General features: G+C 33.5%; 1 protein-coding gene across 1 annotated transcript; it reads right to left on the reverse strand.

Moving 5' to 3' along the window:
* Positions 1–19,220: 19,220 nt before the first annotated feature.
* LOC116345193 lies at positions 19,221–22,407 on the reverse strand. The gene is made up of 7 exons (XM_031774373.1): positions 21,689–22,407; positions 21,237–21,562; positions 20,853–21,036; positions 20,349–20,723; positions 20,060–20,264; positions 19,791–19,948; positions 19,221–19,721 (listed from the first exon to the last, which is right to left on the reverse strand). Exons 1-7 carry the CDS (start codon positions 22,166–22,168, stop codon positions 19,365–19,367), a joined length of 2,085 nt encoding a protein of 694 aa, XP_031630233.1. The 5' UTR covers positions 22,169–22,407; the 3' UTR covers positions 19,221–19,364.
* Positions 22,408–22,760: the final 353 nt, after the last annotated feature.

Below are 22,760 nucleotides of genomic sequence, written 5' to 3' on the forward strand. Positions count from 1 at the left end.
TTGGCATTTTCACACATGAATGTAACGAGCGAATCGATCAAATAATCCATTGCAATGCGATTAGAGAACGGAACAATAAAATCGTGCAAATGCAAATTTTTTTTTCAAGCATCAAATAAAAGTGCATACATCTCGGTTGAACAATCCAGACCAGGGCGTTTGTTATAACACCGTAAAACTTTGCTAATGGATTGTACACTTAACGTGGCAACAAAATAGAATAATATCGTGGCGGCCTAGTCGTTTTTTTTCTTTCTCTCTCTCTCTCTCTCTCTCGTTTTATTTTGCATGTTGTGTTTGGCAACCGCACACTGAAACCGCACAATTTGCATAAATGTCATTATCTCTTTGGCGAGTTTGTCATCGATAACCATGTAGTGAGAGCGTACATGTAATGTGCAGAGACAATTACCAACAACTAGTCGTCAATTGGTTTGCTGACGACTTTAAATTTGCCGATTGTTTCTTCTGTTGTTGTTGTTTTCTCTTTAAATGTAAACATGTCATTGTTGTCAATTTAATTCGTCTCTTTCTCTCTTCGACTCAGTCACGTTCCAATGTGTTATTTATTCACTTGTCCGTGCCGAACAACTAGCACGCTTTTTCCACTAACATGTGAAATAGTAATGAATGGTTTTGCATTTAACAGCAACTAACACATATATAGAATGATTCCCTTTTTTTGTGTAAATGTGATTGATTTGTGTGTGTGCGATGGTGTTTGTTATAAAATGCGTCTTTCAAAACATGATTTAAAGTAGCATTTTAAATGATGTTTATGGCATAGTGTTTATTTACATTTTGAATTTGCTGCCATTTGATTTTATCAGGATTTTCGGACACATCAAGTTGAAACAATTCTTATCAATATAATTGATTTTGGCAAGAATCTACATCAGGTGTAACTAAAACTTGCCAAGAGTATAGACAGTGAATGTGCTGTTGATTGGAATGGATTTTCAATTAGCAACATTTTTAATACGATGTCGCTGACATTCTTAAAGCGAGTGTAGTCTGGGCGTCTCTTTGAGTAAAAATAAAATCCAAAGTGGTGCTTCTTTTGCATTTACCAATCAAATTTTATTTGCAAACACTCACATACGCATGGGTTGACAACAAAGAGATCAAGCGATGCCACATTCACAGCAAAGTGATCCCTAATTCTGCCGCGTAGTTGAAAATACAACAATGTTGTCAGATGGACAGCAAATAAAAATAAATTTCCAACACTTTTCCGCGTGCGCGCGAAACGTTTGTTTATGTTTTCGGTTAGTCCATGATGAATGCTCGTTTTGCTTGTAATTCACATTCACACATCATTTTCGGTGTGTGTATGTGTTTTTTTTTTCACTACTGCGATACGGCATTTCGGACTATGTGCACGATTTATGTATTTATATACTCGGTTAATATTTACATTGGCCTAATGTGTCTACTCGATGATGTTGTTTGCATATTAGATGTTAAGATGGTTGAGTGCGCGAACAAGCATTGCATACAAACAGCACCGAACGAGATTGGTTAAATGGGAAGAGGTGGGGGGGGGGGACAGGAACCGGGAGAGAAGTTGAAACGGTGAAAGATCCCATTTCGCAATTATATTATATACATATTGTATAGCGTGTCAATTAACAAAGTCCCTATGGAACAACAAACATACCGAATACGCTCTTGCTTCAATCGGCAAACAATGCGAATTGAAAACGTACCCAATATCAATATACATGTGTGTAACATAATCGCTGTACTGATCAAGGGACACAAATATTTTGATTACACATCGGTTTAAATCAAACGTTTTCACTTATTTTTATTCAATTTATCGTTCATTTAATATTGTTTTCTTTTAATATAAATACGCGTAAATTCTATCCGTCATCAATCATCAAGTGTCACGTGAACAACTTATGGCATCGCAAAAATAATGATCAAATGGGCTTCATCAAAACTTGGATAAATGATAAATCAGCAATACGATTATTAAATTAAGAGCATGTATTGTTGTTTTGACTAATTTGGTCATTTGAATCAATGAAGACCAACTTAACTCGTGTTAATGCACAACACATCACGATGAGTATGTGTGATGCATGATGCATTGGGTGGCCACTGACATGGGTCATTTTTAGACATACTTGCATACGCAAAAGGTGACAAATGCTTGTATCAATAATAATCGTTTAAATTCGAGTGCACTTTGAAATTCATTTTTTTTTATTAGAAGAGTTCTTTTTATTTCATTTCATCATAAGATACAACTGTTGCGTCAACCGAACAAAAAACTAAATTATAAGGCCAACTGATACAGCATAGTTCTTAATGTATATATTTAGACAAAAGGTCACCAAAATTTAATTTTAAAACATAATGATTTCGTGGTCATTATTAACCATGAAATCAGTGTATTAACAAAATTCCAAATTTAACAAATAAAAAAAAAAAATATGTGAAAATTAAATATGGTCCAAAATGTATCGTTTCTCGTTTGATTTTGGCTTGTTTTCTTTCTTTACATTTAAATATTTGGATTTTAATTAGAGCGCTACGAGAAGAAAAATGACTATGGCGCCAAAACAACCAAATGCACAAACACAACATTACTCATCTAAAAGACCAAAATTGTTTCTTTTATTTTTCGTCGCACGCAAATGACGTGCTCGCATTGCGGACCAAAATGTGACATTCCATTTTAGTCTTTATTGTCATTGAGACAGCGAAAAAAGACAATGCTCTTTGAATTTGACTTTAAGTAACAGCAGTAAATTTTGTAACTTCGATTTATTGAATATGATTGTGCTACTTGATATTTTTCATTATTCTGTATGTTAAAGAGATAAGATCACTGTTGTTGGTCGTATTGAGATCGGGATGAAATGACCACTTTGATTTTATAATTTTTATGACTTTCATTATAATCATTTCTGTCGTCGTGTGTCTTCATTCCTGCATTTTTAATTAAGAAATCAAAACCAGAAATATCAAGCAATGAACAACAACCACATTATACGCGCAATCATGCACTCTCCGCACTGTTTACGGAGAGTGATAGAGAATTCTTCGCTTTAATTCCTTGCCATTAACATTTGCATATATTCTTCTTCATTTTTTTTTTCTGAAACATTCCAATACGATTGTGCAAAATGACCATTGCAAATCCATTAACTCACCTTTTAAATGCCCACGCATTATTAATTCCACTTTTGAAATGAACCCAACAAAACGTCACTCGTTTATTCCATTGTGTGTGTGTGTTGCTACTACATTTGAACTAGATGGTATGAAAGAATTTGCACTGACTTTTATTACTTCATTAATTTCTCGTTTTACGTACAAAATGATTACATTGATTCGACCATTTTTGTTTTTATCGATAGAAAATGTAATTACATACATTTTTACGGTTCAATTATCAATGTGATCGAAAAACACATTCCGACCACACATTTCGTCAAATCCTTTGAAATCATGAAAACATGTCGCATCCAGTAGCCACATTTATACATTTAAAATGTTTTATATCATATTTAAAGATTTAATACTATTTATAGCGAAAAAAAACAACCAAGCACATACACGCATCTGTTTGTTTTAATGGTGCACAACCATAAAGATTTTATGAGTTTGTCGTCGCTGCAATTATTACCTCTAAAATATCTACAAAAAAAAATGAGTTTAATAAAACAACTTTTGCCAAAAACAGTAAAGTTTTATAAAAATTTCTTCAATACCAAATAAGACATAAATTTGTTGAGAAAAAAAACTATAGAATAATCTTATGCTCTTTTATTGGCTAACAAACGAAGGAAAAAAAATAATTAAATAAAGAATTTTAAGTAAACTCTCATAAATTTTGAAATAATATCGAATTTTCCATTTGTTTGAAATAGAATTAAAAAAGAAAAATAAATACGTTTACAGCGATTAAATATTGCACATGTTCGATGCCGCGTTACCATGCATCATGTGATCGAAAAAGAGAAGAAGACGAATAAAATAAAAAAAAACTAAATCTGAAACGAGGCTAATTTTCTAAATGACTTCAAAAATGGTTAAAACGTGAATATTTACACAAAAATGTGTTGATAGATAGGTTAAGCGCCTGACACTTTGCGCAACAGTTTTGAATTTATAAGAAAATGAAAATCAAAAAGTTCGCTTTCCAATGTCAATGTGCTTTAGCTCTAAGTTTATAAACACAGTACGATTTAAATGTATGTACGATGGTCGGGTAATCAGTAAGTACTTAAATTTTTTTTTTTATTGTAATGGTCATTGGTTATAATCCTTTCACCACCCATCAATTTTTCTAGGATCTGCCTGTCTACAGCGTCGCGTTCGCCGTTCGTTTTCTTCAAATTTTATTATTATTCGAGAAAGAACTAAACATCAATTCAGTTGAATGCACGTTGACTGTGTGTATGCGCTGCCGCTCTATGTCAGAGAAAAAAAACATCGTTTGTTTACAAAGCTCACGCTTTCATATATTTTACGAGCATTAAGAAAATTAGTTAAACTATATGGGCTGTATATCTGTATGTACTTCGGCCATTTAAACTAAATTTCAATCAGAATCATTTTCACATAATTATATTGTTTTTTTTTCTTTTCAAAAGTACAAACGATGCGCGAGCAAACTTTCGCCTGAGCAAATGAACTCCCATGGATGTGATGTTAACCGTGTGGTGTGTGTATTATCGCTGCTGTTGTTGTAGTGTGGCGATATATGCGATATATGTTCAGTGTCTCGGGTTGTGTGGAGAGTGGTGTAAATATTTATATTTTTATATTAAATTGTTTCATGTGAATATTCATGGCTGAATTGACTTTGGTTTACGCTACAGAAAAGTCAATTATTTCGTGGTTTTGTTGAGGCCAGAACGGACACGTACGGACACGGTCATACAATCGATCTCACTCACTTTGTACCGCTTATTCAAAAAAAAAAAAAAATAGTCGAAAGCCGACTTGTTTGTAAGAGAGCTGTGAGAGTAGCTACATCGTAAGGATATGTCTTTACGAATTTTCGCATGCACATAAAATTAAACGTGTGGCACAATTTAAAACATCAATAAAACTATCTTCGACCACATTCGACAATATAATGATGCGATGTGGTGGCATATGTGCGGTTGCATGCACACATCATTCTCACTTAAATTATATATACACACAAAAAAATCTATACGGCCCCTTAAATATACGAAAATGTGTTTCCTTTCTGTTAATCGTTATTTTTTTTTCTATTTAAATTCATTGCCAGTCATTTGATTTTATTAGTTTCTAACTGCTCCATTGTATGGCATTTGATTTGTATGAAACAACAACAACACCAAAAAAAAATGTGTTCGGTTGCAATAAGCTAGTGCGCGCATTGCCATTGCGGCTAAACTTTACATCCAAGTAATAACAAATAAAACATCGATGCCTCCATCTCTATCACTTTGCGCGTCTCATTGCTCGTTGCCCGGTACTGTGTGTATTTGTATCTGCTTTTGTCTTTCATGTGCACTCAACTCAGCCAAGTGTATTCGAAGAAAATATCGAACATATATCGTGCGATTGCGAATCGTACATGAATACATGTTTGAGATAGGCTTCGTAAATGTGGTAACAAATACAAACGTACGCACTCACTACGTCACTGATTGAAAAAGGAAAAATCTATTTAAATGCATGTATATTGTTGTACAACATGATGATAATTAAAATCGTTTAACTGCTGTCATTAATTACGTTAATTGGTCGATTTATTGGGATTCAGGTAGTTTTTAGTGTTGTGTGTGCGTTGTAGTTTTTTGTTTTCAATTCTCTTTCTGTTAATAAAAAAGAAACAAGCAAATCCTCTATCTCTGTTTGATTTTTTCGAATTTCGATATTCGTTCTATTCACACAAGAAAGAGAACCAGCAAACTTGTGATCGATCCGATTCGATGTTCGTTGCTGTTTTCATTCAACGTCAACTGGTTTTGGTAAACATTTATTAGGCGCACAAGAAATGGTTATTCATTTATTTATTTAATTATTATTTCTTCGTTAGACGGGCGAACGAGCGAAAGATTCAGACAGGGGAATTTCAATGAACACATTTTACGATATGGTTATGGATATATGAATATGGGTGGTGCATTTTGAATATTTGCTTTCAAATGAAAACCAAAAAAAAAAAGAGAACAACACTTTATGAATCGAGTCGAATAGACATTGTCGTAAATTTGCATTTTTCAGTGAATTTGGTAATTCAACATTTGAGAATTTAAATGAATTGATATATATTATTATTGTTTTTTTTTTCACAGATATATTTTACCTGTTACTATGCCTCTATCTCTGTGTATTATACAGAGAGAGAGAGAGAGAGAGAGAGAGAGAGAGAGAGAGAGAGAGAGATAGAGAGAGAGAGAGTCGATCGTGTTCATAGGCGTTCACTTCACCATATAATGCACAATGTATGCAAAACAATCGCCACCCGGAGGCGTTGATAAAATGTGAAATATATACGATTAAATGTTTTGTTTTTTGAGCGTGTATGCGCGTGCAAGCTCGCGCATTTGCAAACTCTTTTTTATTTATTTATTTATCTTTTCTTTGAATTTTAAATGATTACAACACGTATCTTAATTTAGATTCACAAATTCAGATCACCTGATTAAAATATATGTGGTTGTTGCAAAAAAAAAAACTTTAAATCCATACTACATGTAACATTTTCTAAACCAAATAAAATTGCTACTGTTTCAGTTTCAGTTTCTTTGCACATTCGTGGATATTTTTTTTGTGCGATCGTGTTTTCTATGTATTTGCGTCTATTTTTTTGAACTCGTGTGCTTTTTATTGTGTACCTGTTCTTGTCATTTGACTTCGGCAACAGCAGATTTTGAATGTTATCTTTGGTCACGTAAAATTATCTATTGGGTCTCCAATTACGTGCTCGAACATTGCTCATGTTAACCAAATATTTGAGGTTTTGTCGTTGAGATTAGAATGGCTGGTGAACGGTTTGGTATTGGTTTTATTTTTGTTGTTGCCCTTATTCTACGAAACCAAACTTTGAGGTAAGATACGACCGAATCACAAAACAAAGGAAACGATTCCGAATGCTTAAACTCAATAAATTTTCAATTGGCAAAATACAAATAAAATCATATTGGTTTTCATTTATGCGGTTTTTATTAATGCACATTTTAATTTTGATTGTAATCAAATGGTATTTTGAGTCGCAATAAAAATGATTGCATTAAGCAATATTGTATATTATGATGTACAAATCATCGACAATTTATTCCAACATCCCTGGGGTCAATCTGATACTATCGTTCATATTTTTGAATTTCATGTAATACACACTCTCTTTTTTTTTTGCACACGATGTTTTTTTTCAAGTTTAGAATCAACAAATCTCTGAAGTACGGAAAGGGGATACCATACAGAACTTTGCCGGTTGGTTCAATATTTAAACTAAATTTTAAACCGTAATTTCATGTTCTTTGGCAAATGCTCGATTTGTTGCACACATACTGCTCCAATTTTAAAAAGAAAACCGAGTCAACAACGTCTAGTATCTCTTGTTTGTAAGCGAAAAAAAAATCTGATCTAAATATAGGTATTTGAGATAGAAAAAAACGGCGCACGAGTTGTTCATATGACTTTTATTTAATTGGAATGAAGAAGTTCTAATATAGAGTCTTCGTCTATATTTGGATCTTCTAATTTGGCTTTGATAAAACGTCTGGAATCTTAATAGTGCGTCATACGGCGACTGTCGATAGTCATACGCAATTGTGTTACGTCGATTGTGATTTGAGAAAAAAAGGTCATGAATATATAACGATTGTACTTGATTGCATTTGGATTCGGGGAGAAAACACTGTAAAAGTTTTATGCAAATGAAATTATAAAATTATGCCGACCAATCGATTTTTATGCATTTTGGTATCTTTCATTGAAATGGTGTTCATTTTATGAATAAAATATCGATTGTTTATCTATTCAACCCCGAACTCAAATCTGGTGAGCTTTGACATTTTTTTAGGCATCATACAAAATATCAAGAACTTACATAAACCTTAGAGGATTTGACACTTATTGAATCAGAAATGTTACTTTACTACAGTGGATCTGCTACATTACTGAATCAACCGTTTTGAATCATCGTTTTTTTTCAAATGTTGCATGGTTTCTATTTTCTGGATTTTTCTACATTGGCTTATGTGAAACGCTTACCAGCACAACTTTTTTCAGTGATATTTTTTCCAATTTGTTTTTTCCGATCAAAACCAATCTCGAATTATTTGAAGATTTTGAAGCGTTCACCTTCGCAACAAATTTATACTCTGGAAAATTGTCTAAAGACATTTTCATCAAAATGTAGAAAGCTTGGAAAGCAAATATAGAAACCGACTTTATTTTGATGCGGAATTGCGATCAAGGGTCAATTAATTATCTACTTTGATTTTCATCATTAATTTGAATCGCGACTATTTAATTATTACATGAACGAGCCAAAGTTGGTGTGTGTGCGCGCGCTAAACTGTGGCAGTAACAATAACAGTAACATTTTCTCAATATCAATATGTTTATTTCGAGACACACAAGTTTAATGCGATTTAAGTCACATTTGTCAATGGCTATTAATAGTCTAATTGCTAATTGCAAACCAGTAGCTGTAAAGAGAGGTTTTATTATTTATAAAGTTTGTAAATATTGGCCGAAGCCGACGAAATGAAAATGTGGTCTGTTTTCTCAGACCAAACATGTTCAGAATTACGTAGAACACTGTCCAGAAAGTACGTTGGTTGTGAGCGTTATGGATTTAGATAAGAATGAACATGTATATTAGCATGGTATAGAAGCAGTGTACGTTGGTTGAATAACTTCTGTTTTTATGCCGCGCAACGAATACACCGTCCAAAATGCAGGGACCATTTTTATCATTGGATAATTTCTCGATTCAAACTACAATCATATTGAGAATTAGGGAATGTTTTAAAATAACCTGCAACTACTGTGATCAAATATAAGTAGGAATTGGGCATTTTGAAGGAAATCGTTGAAGGAATTTCATTGAGAGCGGTACAATAACTACTAGTATCCATTAGTTGGCTTGTTCAATTATACCTCAAGTTACTTTGGCGATTTTTTGGATTTCTTTTGCATAAAAAGGCATATTGACATTAAATAACTGAATCAGCGTACGTTCTCAGTGTTCTACGATAACAGCCAAAGCAATCTAAGTTAATTTAAATCAAAATTTTGTTGAGATTTCGACTAAAGTTTTCAATTATCTAGCATAGAAGTGCACGAGGGATGGACCTATTTAGCCATAAAAGGAATGATGAAATTCCTTGAACGGTTTCCTTCAAAATGCCCAAGTCCTACTTATATTTGATCACAGTAGTATATTTATCAAAACAATTTATTTATATTTTATTGGATCATTTATGCAAAAGTCACCGTAATCACCTCTTAATTGATTTAAATACACGTGATTAAATGACATAAGTACATGGACTAATTCCATACAAAATTTACGAGTCAAAATACAAAAGTGTTGAATATTTTCAAAACTAGTAGACGGATAATATTTTTGCATTCGTCTGGACACATATGTCATTGAGCTGATTCAAAGAGGATTTTGAATTTTTCTTGGTTATTCAGGTTCGAGGAGATGGAGAATCGTTATAAATGAAGATTTTGTTCAAAATGACCAAAGATTTGACAATATACAGTCAAATTCTGTCAATTCCCATGTTTCAGAGTGAAGAGAATCCCAAGATGAACCAACGCGAAATACTACGATTGACTTAATGGTAGATGTTACGGCATTAGTTATACATATTCAGATACGATTTTATTCTAAACAAATTCCTACTCTATGAATTAATCCTCGGCGGAAGTTTTTTTTTTCTTGCGTCGTTTATGTTGGCAAATGCGGCGTGAGAAACGTTCAGAGGCCAATGTGGCTGAAAAAAAATCTAAAAACGATTTCTCGCAATTTCGAAAATGTTGAGCAGCAGTAAAAACAAAACAAAAAAATGGAAAACGAACATTAAATGCACTTATCTTGATCGTCAATGACATGCCACAAATGAAACGGATAACAAGGCAAGAGAACACAACAAAAGTAATATACGAATAAAAGGTCCAAATGGAAAACCGTACCAACAAAAATATAAAGGAAATCGCATACGCTAAGAACATGATATAAATGTATGCATATATTTTACGTATAATTAAAATGCATTAATATAAATAGTGCGTGAGCGCACGGGCGCGAAAATGAGTGTGCTTACCGGGTACGCCATATTATCATTATCATTTCCATTGCGAATCGAATTGCAATGAAACATTCTTCAGGGCTCAGAACAAAAGGTGAATTCACAATTGACTACCGCAATAAAAACAAAATAACAACAACAAAACGAAGAGGAATGAAAAGATGTGGAATGTGTTTGGATTTTGCTGGTAATCAAATTGAGAATGACGCATAATAATTAAATATCTGTCACGATCGCATGTATTTTGTTCGCTAAGGCAGCACCACAGATTGAAAATTGTTACAAATATTTGCAATGTGTATACTGAGTGCACCATTGGTTTCGGCTGGGTGTCTTGGTCATTGTGCTCGTTTTAAACATATGCAAACAAAAAACTTAAAAACAAAATAAGAAGTCTGAGAAGGATGATGTGTATAGTAAAATCATTAAGAACAATTGCCACATTTCGACATATTATGTAATTAAGTTGAATGCGATGCAACACAAGCATTCCGACCGCACAAACCGAAAAAAAAACCACACGAGCAACACAACATTTTTTCGCTTGAAGCATTGTCACTGTGCGCGACATGGAATTTCTCTGTGTACATGTGTGTGTGTTTTTTTTTTGGGTTCTGATTTTCGGAACAAACGAAACGTGAACACAACCAACATCAACTCTCCAAAACAAACATTCACGATAATGTACTCTGTGGATGTTTGCTCTCTTGTGAATGTACAACATTGTCATTTAAAGAAAAGGAAATACAACATAGCACACTGAATCCCACCGAACATGAATTAAAACCAATGAACATGCAGAAGACCAGCGACAATCACGAGAGAGTAATATATGTATGTGGAAGAGATAATACATTTTATGACGATATCTCATTGAACCCATTGGATTTTTACAGTGCGCCGTAAATGCAAATGAGACTTGAGAATCAGGATTGATCTTGAAGGTCACCGCGCCGTGCGCAACCAGTACATACACAACACAATGTGCATTATAAAAACAACAACGGAACTCACCAAATGATCCAATAGCGCTTATTTCACAAGCAACAACTCAATGCGATGGATTTCGTCGACAGAATATATCCAATCGTGAGCAAATTATAATGAATGTCAAGCTAAAAAAAAATAAAAACAAAAAAAGAAATGCCACGAATTCAAAACTTTGACACATTACTCTACACATTATTCCATTCTTTTTCGCAACTTTTACGTTCTCATTTTTTAATTTATTTTTTAATATCATTGAAAATACTAAACATATCCTTTTATTTATAATATTGTAATGTTTTCACTCTTTCTCAATTCAATTTTGGATCATCGTTACATTTTCATCGATAAAATAATTGATGTACATTCTTACTTAAATTTAAATTCTGGCAATAAAACAATTGCTCGAAAATAAGAATGCTGTATTTTAATACGATTGCACATCAATTTTGCCAAGGTACAAGAGAAAAAATATGGAATATTTTCAGAAGTATATAATTGCATTTTAAATATTGATTTCTTATAGAATTTGAACATTTCAATTTGAAAAACAATGAATCGTGATCATTTGGCCATTTTTTTCATTTAACGTTTTATTACTCATTCAAGACCACCCGCAAGTGTAATAAATCAATAGCAGATTCAAATCCGTTTCGTTCCGAAGTCTTTCTCTATCTCGCTTTTTTCGGCTTGTATTAATTAATGGTGAAACATATTCCTTTATTGGTTCTGTTTCGCAAAAATACAAAAACATAAACTATGTGCATATTCAATGTATGGATTAAAATCTTTATGTACTGTAAAAGAAAAAGATTACTCATAAAAATGCAAAAAATGCACAATTTGATTAGTTTTTATATCCTATAATAATTTTATTTAACAAAATAATTTTTGTTCCAGTATGGGCCCCTCAGGTCCACCATACAAAATGTATGAAAATCCATAAATGAATGTCTCTGAATAAAAACTCAACTTCATATCTCACCGTATCTCACCTCCTGCTCACACTTTTGGAAAATCCTTCGGGAGAGAGCTAGAGGTGAAATGCGAAGTTGAGTTTTTACAAGTTCCTACTTGAACTGTCTGAATCATTGATTTATGATCAAATTGCTCACGGATCTACTCGTGGCATGGACATAGAAAATCAGTCAGTTTTGAATCAGGTTCGCCAACATTTGAATGTTCCAGAAGTCGCTGAAGAACTCATCGCAAAGACGTCGATGTCATTTATGTCCAGCTTCACTCGGTCGAAAAACAAAAACTTGTTGTAGTAAGCGTAAGAAGAATGTTTGCGGAGAACATGCAACCTGTTCAACAATGTAGAAAAAACGCGCACACAAAACTCATTCTTCAGATTCCAATAAATTTTTCGACGTTTGTTTCAATAATTTTTCTTTTTCGAATAAAAACAAAAAAAAATAAAAATAAAAATTCATGTAATTTTTTGCATTTTTGAACAATTTTCATACATTTTATATGGTGGGCCTGAGAGGTCCATACTGATCTGTTCTTAATATGTACTGTCTGTAGGAGGGTTAATTTCATCACAAGATGTGTATTTGTTATTTGTTAATCACAGACTTAATCATTTTACAATTAAATTTTGCCATTTTTTTACACACAATTAAGTTAAAGGCAGCATGTCAACTTATGTTAATCGATTTTTTTTTTTTTTCATTTAAAACTTTTCATAGAGTTCACATATATCTCTGTGTAACATTGTCATTGCAAATGGATGTTTCACCATGTACGAATCAGCTCTTTTCACTTCAATCAGACTATAATTTAAGCCATTTGACTTCCATTTCAGTTGAACGTAGGCTCGATCGGGCAGAAAAACGGTGGTTTTGCATGCACCATTCAATTTCGTTCGTTCTTTGTTAACGATAGAAATGTGATTTTTTTTAATTTTCCCATTGAATCCGTGATTCGAGCCCATTCTATAGATGTAAATTCGATGAAGTTTCTTGGAATGTCGTAAAAATGGAATAATTGCATGTATAACATCGATTTGAATATAAATTTCTTCTAAATCTATCAAACTTTTTGCGAGAATGGTTGCTTTTGCACGTGATACAACCGTGTTGACACCCATGATAAGCAATTTCAAATGAATCAATTTGGAAAGTGCTTTTGTTGAACTGGGTCGATGTGGAAAGTCACAATAAATGCCATTCAAATAATTCAAATGTCGCCATTGTGGATCATATAATTGACTACAAAATATGAAATGTAACATCAATCGTTTAATTTGTTTGCGTTCATAAAGTCGATTGAGATTAGCTCGCAAAATGGCCATTCCTTCGATCTCAATTTCATGCAATTCCAACATCAATTTCAAATGTAGTTCATCAATGTTGATCGAAGCATCCAATAAAAATTGAATTGTACTCATTGTCGGATAAGTGCTCGCATCAAAGCTACGAATCTGTGGATTACGATGAAAAAATGTGTCCAATTGTTCGGGCAATGGTCCGGCTGACCAATGAAAATGCACCAATGTTGGATATGTTTTTTGCAGCCAGCGATTTTGTATGCCCCAATTTACGCATTCGTCAAAACCATTTTTAATCACCAATTGTTTGATTCGTTTGCAATATTTTAAGATGCTCTCATAAAATTCACCGTGAATTGAAGCGTATTGGAATTCAATAATTTCCACTCGTTCAATGAGTTCAGCAATAGCTGTTGTTGCCGTTTCAAGTACTTCACCATCGTAAAATGCCAACGATACGATATCTTTATTGTGATTTGATTGTAAAAATTGTAAACATTCGGTACTTGGTAGCACCACCAAATTTCGAACATTTTGTTTAAATGCGTGCATCAATTTATCACAACAATGATAACGAATGTCATTTGTTCCATAATTTTGGCCAACTTTCATTGTTTTCATTGGATATTTTCGCTGAAAATAGTTGGACGTCAATTTTTGTAAGTGTTTACACGTTAAATTCAGCGCAACTAATTCACGCAACGATAACCAATCGAAGATATCATCCATACATTGTACAACAATCGAAAGAAATTTATTCTCCAAATTCACCGTCGATTCGTCGTGTATATTGTCATCATTCATATTGGCACTTTAAAATTTGGCATCTATTTGTTTACTTCGAGTGTGGTTTTGTGTTGAATTGCAATCAGCTCACCATCAGAATCGCTTTTGGAGTGTGCACAATAAAAAATAGATAAAAAATAATCTTTGGCCACTTTGAGTTTATAATTTTTCAATAAATAATTAGAAAATATATATAAAGGAAATAAATTCGCGTACGTCGCAAAACAAAACACCGGCAACAAATCTAACATTGACACACACAAAATAACGATAAATATGCGTGAAGTTGGCTATTTGTGCATTTTGACAGTCAATGACGTGCCGCGATTTTCGGTTTGCAATTTTTTTTTCTTTTGTCACTGTATCATGTAATTTAAAATTTTAACTCAATTTGAAATGAAGAGAATGGATACTTCTTTTGATGGTTGAAAAAAAGTGATTGGTAAAATGTGCACAGTTTTTACACATAAAAATTGATCAAATTGATTATGGATTCGATTAAATTTTAACCTTGAGTTGAGTGATTTATTGTTTTATCACCGCGCGCGATTTGACTAATTGATTTTCCTAGTTCAAATCGTCTCATTTCGAATGATAAGACGATGCCATTGTTACGGCGAATGAAGTGTCAACAAACATTAACATTTCAAAAATCACCGTCTCACTTTACCTGAATATTCTGCGCACCGTTTTTTTCTTTGCTCCGGTCATTTTATGTGTTCATCATATACAAAAATATGCGATTGTTGTCTATTTTTGGGCATACCACCGAAAACTTGTTCTATTCTCTTAATTGAATTCGTTGCCAATATTTTATATTTATCAATAAACGAATATTATGATTGTCTTTCTGAAGCAAAAAAACGTTATTGGCTATTTTGATATACTGTTCATAAGAATGTTACAAATTCTGTGATTCAATGCTGAAGTCCATTTCAAATGATGTGATTAAAACGAGTTGATTCTGTCTGGAGAGAAAACAATGATGAAACTAAATGTAAAAAAAAAATCTAAATAGACTCATTGACTTTCGCGGTGTATAGCTGCACGATTTCTGTGAAAGTGTCGTTTCAAATGCTTTGCGTCTTTATTTTAGCATTCCTACGTTTTTAAGCTGTAATACATTTCCAATTTTAAGGTTCTAACCGTACAGCTGGCCACCGCATTTGGTAATTCGAGTTTTGCAGCGCACAGGTGAATCTGGCGCTAGATGCAAGAATGGCGCTAGAAAAAAAAAGTTCATCATATCTATCGTCAGTAATGCTAAATGGAATCGTTTATTTCTCTATTCCTATTTAATTAGAACGCAAATCAATCGTTTTATTTGAGAGAAGAAAAAAAAAGAAAGCACAAAATCATAGGCATGTGCACGAGTGCACATTGAACGTGGCAAACGGTAAAATTAATATTATGAAGCGCATTCAATTCCAAATAAGTGACGAATTGAATAAGTGATTAATGAGATTGATTGGCGCTCCATCAGGTACATTTTCTCGTGATCGTGTCCATACTGTTTGACAGCCATTTAAGCATATCTGGTTTGACACAAGTTCTGGTTCTCGGCACATGGACGGCTTATTGTGTCTGCCAGCGACGACAGCGACATACGCAAAAAATAAAACGGAAACCTTTTACGAATCATTCAAAAATGTTGCACGTGAATGCAATTCATTTCTCTGTTCGGGAAAGTAACATTTGATTTGCCGATCGGATGATGATTAATAGACGTTGTTCATGGCGCGTGTATGTCATCGATATATTCCATTCCACTTGATGGTATGAAAAAGCGAGAGATCGAAATGGAGGAGTCTACCTCGCACCAAATTTAGTGATTCAGTCGTGATTGCTCCTTAAATCGATTAAATGTTTCGCTTCTGGAATGCCTTTTTTGTTATTCCGCTCACGATATATTTTTTTCTCGTTTTTTTTCTTCTTGTTGTTGTTCTCTGTGTCGCTTTCCTCTTCGCCACTGTTTCTTGCACACTTATTTTGTATTTGAAATACACGCAAGTGAAGAATAAAATCAATAAATGTGAAATGAAAATGATGAAATGTTGATAGTTGAACTTGACTAGTGTAGTTATTTGAAAAGTTGATATAGTGTGTACAAGTTACAATCAAGATTGTGCCATCGACGCGTAATTGTTAATTAAAACCAAACGGATGACAGATAAATAATTCCGCTACTATCTTCCCTCCCTCCCTCTCTCTCTTTTCTCTTCCTCTATATCTCTCTGTCTTCTTCACTTCTTTCCTCCTTCGCTACATCAGTGCTTTTGTGCGTGGACAACAATCAATCGAACGCTAGTTTATTTCGTTTTTTTTTTCAGCTTTTTCGATGCGAATTAAACACCATCATCGTTATGTATCGCATGTATAGACGATACGTGATCTATGATGAATGCCAAAGTGACATGAACCTTTTCATGAAGTGCGTCCATATTGACTGTGCGAACTGTTCCTTGTCTCTATTTCGTTTATCATTCATTTTACGTATGGTACGTGCCAAACATTCAGAACAATACTGGATACGATTTGTAGTCTATTTCGTTTCTTTTTGCTGCATATTTATTCGATTATAGTTTGTGGGATTTGATCCAATAATTGTTAATATCTGATAAAAATCAATTAAATTTCTAAGTACTAGCAGCTAATAAACTGGCCAGCATAAAGATGAAGACTTTCATGCTTTTGAACATTCACTGGAAAATTAAATTGTTTTGGCACCAAATTGTTCTAACGACTCAAATAATTTGCTTCAACACATGAAATGAACAGGCGGTGTTCATATGCTTCATCGAATCAGTTGAGAAAGGAAATTGGACGAAAAATGATGAAACAAAATCTACACACACAAAAAAAGGGCACATTGTATTGGATGCATTCCAATTGTAACAATCAAATGAAAAAGTTTCACAACCAAATGCGATATGGCATCACGAATTTTATTTGTTTGAATGCGCTCGACCCGATTTGACTTTATTCCAATCCAAAACATAAAATTTGAGGCGCAAAAAAATGTGCAGCCCACAAAAACGACGTGGCCCGGAATGACAATTTTTCACAAGCTTTTGATTCAACAATGCGGGTCAAAGGTTGAATTAATGCACACACTTTCGGTTTTTATATTTTTTTGCAATAATGCAAGATGTGCGCGTTTTTTTCTGGATCCTTGTGTTTTAAAATAGGTTGAAAATGTTGAATGTTAAATGAAATGGAGTATATTTTACTCAAGGACATAACATCTGTGGCACAGACTGCTGTTAGATGCTTTTGAAACTATAAAGAGAGTAAAGAATTCCTATCCCTCGCCAAATGCGTCCAACTTCAAAATAATATATACATTTAGTTGCACTTGACATTCGGGCGCTTCCGATGAGATTTATTGTTATAATTTTTTATACTTTGATTGCATCAATTTTGTTTTAGGCAAAATGCCGACGATTTTTTTTCTCTCTCTCTTATTTCAATGAACTTTTTGCGCTTCAAACTACTTTTTCGACTACAAACTTTTCCCATTTGATAACTATTTCATGAATCGAAAACGCATATTATTCCATTTGTTGGACCAGAGTGCAATGTTTTTTTGCTCCAAAATATTCTTGTTGCTTTTTCTTAATTGTTCTTCTTTCCATATAAATATCGACATCAATTTTCGTTCAACTTAAAAGTTCTTTCTCATTCTGGACCATTAAGAGTGATCCCATTTCATAAATGCTAAGTTTTCAGCACGCAATGTATAACCGAATCAGAAAATAATATTGACCAATTTCTGATTCGAAAGAGGTTCAGTAATTTGGAGTTGCTTTTTCTTTTCAAAGATGGGTGGTTTTTCCTCCCGTTACTTTATAGAAGCTGAATTAAAGGCGTACACAACAATGAAACCAGGTGCGCCATTTGACAAGCAGTAGAAACGCATCATATTTCATAGCAAATTAGTGATTTGATGTAACAAATCATCAAAAGCAGAAAATTGTTTGTGAGAAACAAAAAAAAAACTGATGCATTTCAATAGATTTTGCGGTGAACAATGGACTGTTCATATCGGAACAATGGTATACTAAGTGGGAGATTTGTGAAAAGTGTAAACGGCACCAACGGTATGTGTTGTCCATCCAAAATGATGTCAATTGTTGTAATATGGTCACTGGTCATTGGCAATAGTGACAAATCGCAAAAAAAAAAACATCCACAGAACTGAAGTACGGCGAAATATTGCCATGAATATCAAAAAACGAAACCTGCAACAACAAATTGTAAGCGCTTATTTCAATATTCGGATACTAACACATGCCGCCTACAATTATCCACTAAACTGCATTGCAAGCAATTGAACACGAATTTCAAATAAATCTTCAAATCCATTGAATCTACTCGACAGATCTGTACACACTTCTAGCGCAGAAAGAAAAAACTCTGGCGAATCTAATTATTGTTAACAATCATAAGTTTTTCCCTTTCCATTTTCGATACAGAACACTTCTGGAACATAGTAAAATACTCACCATGGCATTTTATATAATATTCACACACATACAATGTGCATCAGTTTTTTGTTTGCTTCTTTCAAATATCATTTATGTTTTAGTTGCCGTGTGTAATATTGTACGCTTTTAATCTCGTTCGCATCGAATGCATCGACAGTATGCATTGTGTTAATGAATAGGAATCGAAAACTTCGTGTGTTCCCGTTACGATTTATCGTTTCTTGTAGCTGCATTGTTCTTTGAGCATCAAACGGCATTGTTTTGCATTTATGCATATCAAAATAACAATAACAACAATACGCACCAAATGCAATAAAAAAACAACAACGAAAAATTCAAACTATACAGATGCGCACATAGGTAATAGGCTATACTTTATTTGTTTGATTCAACAACAACAAAAAAAAAAAATAGGAAAAGAAAATTATGTTTAATACACCAAACGCCTTTTACAAACGAATTCAAATTCCCTGTGTTCTCTATTCAAATATACGTACGATTCTTACAACGTATGGGCATAAATTTGTGTTTATTTTTTTTTATTTTTTTAACTTTTCAAAAGGCGACACTGTTTCGTTTGAGATTGTGTTTTTTTGAGGCCACACGAATTTCGTTAACAGCATTTTCTAATATTCGTTGAGCATCGAATTGATTCGAAATCACAGCTCGATCGGCAATCAAACCAAGTTGCAATTTATAACCATATGATAAAATTGAAATGCCGATACCAGTGGAACCGCGGTGTGGCAACCAAAAGGTCATGTTACTTATTCGATAACCACTTATGTATGTTATCGTTTGCGGCCCTGGTAAATTACTCACTGCAATCGTACTGTGAACGCTCTCTGTCAGGCTGGTCAACATCGATTCGGGCAACAACGCCGTTAGAAATGACATTATCCAATAGTTTACCTACAATATACACTAATTATAACAACACTGAAATAACAGAGAAAAAAAAACATTCGTATTTAAATTTACATAATAATCGGGAGAATTTCGCAATAGATCCGAGTATTTCTTAACTTCCATCAGTTTGACGTGGAATTGAGATGCTTGATTTTTTGGGTATCGTTTTCCTCGAATCGGTAACGTTTGCAGTCCAACCGAAAATTTATTTTGAAGCTTAAGCTGTGCACCTTTATTTTGAAGAAGAGACAGAAATGAACAGTGAAATTCTAATTGTATAAAATGACATTGCTTTTCATCATTCACAGTGATCACGTGTTAAAATTTTATTGGCCATCTACCTTCAGCTTCAATTCGTGCTGGTAATACAGCTGTCATTGTGTTTGGTATATGGTTTCCTTTTGATTCGAAATAATTTTGGAAGCTAATCGATAAAGCCGAGAGCAAAACGTCGGAAAATCGAACGCCTTGAAAATTCCGTTTGATTGATTTCATAGTGTCGAGAAGATTAAGATCATCGTCAGTTTCAAAGCGCCAGCAAACAATCTAACCCCAAAACAGAGATGTACAATGCACATTAATCAATCGATTTAAATTTAAGAAAAACGAAAAAAAAATAATTCAAAGTACTTTTTCGCCCGTCAATTTATGTTGATGCAATGCATTTTTGTCGATCTTCTTAAAGAATCCTTGATGAATAATTGAAGCGGGTGACATGAAAATTATCGTACATTTCTTGCCAAACTCCAGCATATTCAATTTAATGCGATTCCATAAACGTTGAATTTCTCTGGCATTCATGGCAAGCAACGATTTTATGTAAAATTTCTGCTCAAATTCGGGCGGATTGAATTCATTCTCAAAATATGTTTTCAACTTTTGTCTGGCTCTTACGCAATTTGCCCATAGATGCTTTTTCGATTGTTCACGATCAGCAATGGTTTCCAAAAATAAACGAAGCAATGCAACACCATCGCCTAAAGAATGATGTATTCTGAAAAGCACCTGAAAATAACGAAAGAGTATCTGAAAATAATATATGCCACCAAAATATTTATGATGCTGGTGCTGATTTAAATAATGCATAGAACGGAATGGTATTGCAAGCGAGGATATGATTTAATTGAAAATTACCGGAATGTGTGCAGTTAGATTGCCTTCGTTGTTGTAATCGGTAATTTGGCGTTTTGAAACAAGAATTTCCCATGTTGCCGAATGATTATTCATTAATGGCATATTGCAGAGTACACCGAATGCCGTTTCAATATATTTCCTGTTATTGGTTTGCTTTTCAGCTTCGGGTATATTTGGCATAAATCTAAATGTAAATGTGCATGTAAACAAAAATTTGTATTCTCATACATTTTCATATGATACATATTTGGTATGTGAATATTTTCGTAATAAATCGGTACAAATTGCGTACATATATACATTTTTGTTGTGCATAAATCAATCCGAAAATTCAACACCCCGTCCTACTTTTAACATATTTCGCATGAATATAAAACCACTTACCGAATATAATCCTCGATTGTGCATTCGTTTTCATTGGTCCAAAATGAGTAGCCATGCTCTTTGCATCGTTTATAAAATAGCTTTGGAAATGGTTTGTAATCGCCGAGAAAGCGTAATGAAAGCCTTTTTCGTAATGCCAATAGAATGTTACCGGCATCACAATCAATGTCAAACAATGTCGTTGGTGTTTTGTTTTGTACATGTTTCTCACAATCGATTTCCACCATTCCCATTATATTTATAACGCTCTTTGCAAAATCATCTTCAAGCGCCCAAACAGCATCGGAACCATCCAAAAATCCACGAAATTTATCGCCATATTTTCTCTAAAAATTAACAAACAAAAAGAAAAATAGAACCAAAGCCACACATGAAATTCGCTCGTAAGCTGCTTTGTAACGACAGGAAAACAGGCAGATACACACAAGTATACAAGCAAAATGCACACTCACTTTGATCATATAATGAATATATTGGCGATAGCACAGCATGCATAGCCACAGTGTCAATAGCAATGGTAACAGCACAATAAATATTAAGAAACAACTGGTGGTGAATGCAATGTTTGAATAATCGCAATTTTTCCAATGCAGTAATTTTAATAATGCCATCAAATCCTTGAATAAGTATGCTAACGAATCTTCTTTGGTGATGGATTTTGTCGCCCGACCAAAGAGCAACAGTATCATCACCAATAGTACTGCCATCGAAAATGCATATTGACCATTTGCCAACAATGTATTTTGAGTTATTGTCGCTGGAATGGACACTATTTCCGAAAATTGATTGGAATCACCAGCATAACACTGTTTCGCCAAAACCCATCGACATGGAAATATTTGACTAACGCTCCAATTTCGATACTGTACACTAAATGCATTCAATACAATTTGATAATTTTTCATGGTCAATTGATTCACACACGTATCCATTAGTGCACAGATGAGTGAAAAAATAACACTGCAGCAAATGTAAAATATTCCGATGAAAAATGTAGAGAAAACTACAACAATTTTTTTTATTTTCAACGAATTTTCTTTAATTATTTATTGTTATATTTGATTAAAGTCATAATCTATAAACTGTCGATGGTAAATGATCGTAATGATCGAAAATTAAGTGAACACAAGAAAAACCACTGTCAAATTTAATATCACTTGTATAACTGACAAAAATGAAGACAACCGTTTCGCGAACGAGCTACAAATGAAGTCATATGAAAGAAAACGTTCATAAAATTTTCATATTTCTTTTTTATTTTTCATAAAATGAACAATTTCTCGGGCATGTGAATAATAGCCTTGTAAAAGAAGCCCCATAATTTCGCTGTTGCTATTAAAATTGTATGTGTGTCTAGTGTATTGTGTTTCAGTTCATGCCAATCAATCAATTATATTAGCCATCAAGTAAATTGCGTATTTATGATCGAAATCATTTGATGCATCGCAATATTGAATTGGCTAAAGTATGAGATTATCCTGATTGTGAAAGTGATTCGACCTATTGAATGCTAAATGTGATTTT

The sequence above is a fragment of the Contarinia nasturtii genome, unplaced genomic scaffold (genome assembly GCF_009176525.2).
Source record: "Contarinia nasturtii isolate CC-2019 unplaced genomic scaffold, AAFC_CNas_1.1 Cnas_scaffold_1240, whole genome shotgun sequence".
Classification (NCBI taxonomy): domain Eukaryota; kingdom Metazoa; phylum Arthropoda; class Insecta; order Diptera; family Cecidomyiidae; genus Contarinia; species Contarinia nasturtii.

What these genes read in the sequence shown, in the direction of transcription:
- LOC116345193 (XM_031774373.1), bottom strand. Translation starts at nt 22,168, where the DNA reads ATGGATACGTGTGTGAATCAATTGACCATGAAAAATTATCAAATTGTA. An exon ending in ACAATCGAGGATTATATTCG is followed by an intron (nt 21,037 to 21,236) that starts GTAAGTGGTTTT and finishes ATTTACATTTAG; the next exon opens with ATTTATGCCAAATATACCCG. An exon ending in ATAAATTGACGGGCGAAAAA is followed by an intron (nt 20,265 to 20,348) that starts GTACTTTGAATT and finishes TTTTGGGGTTAG; the next exon opens with ATTGTTTGCTGGCGCTTTGA.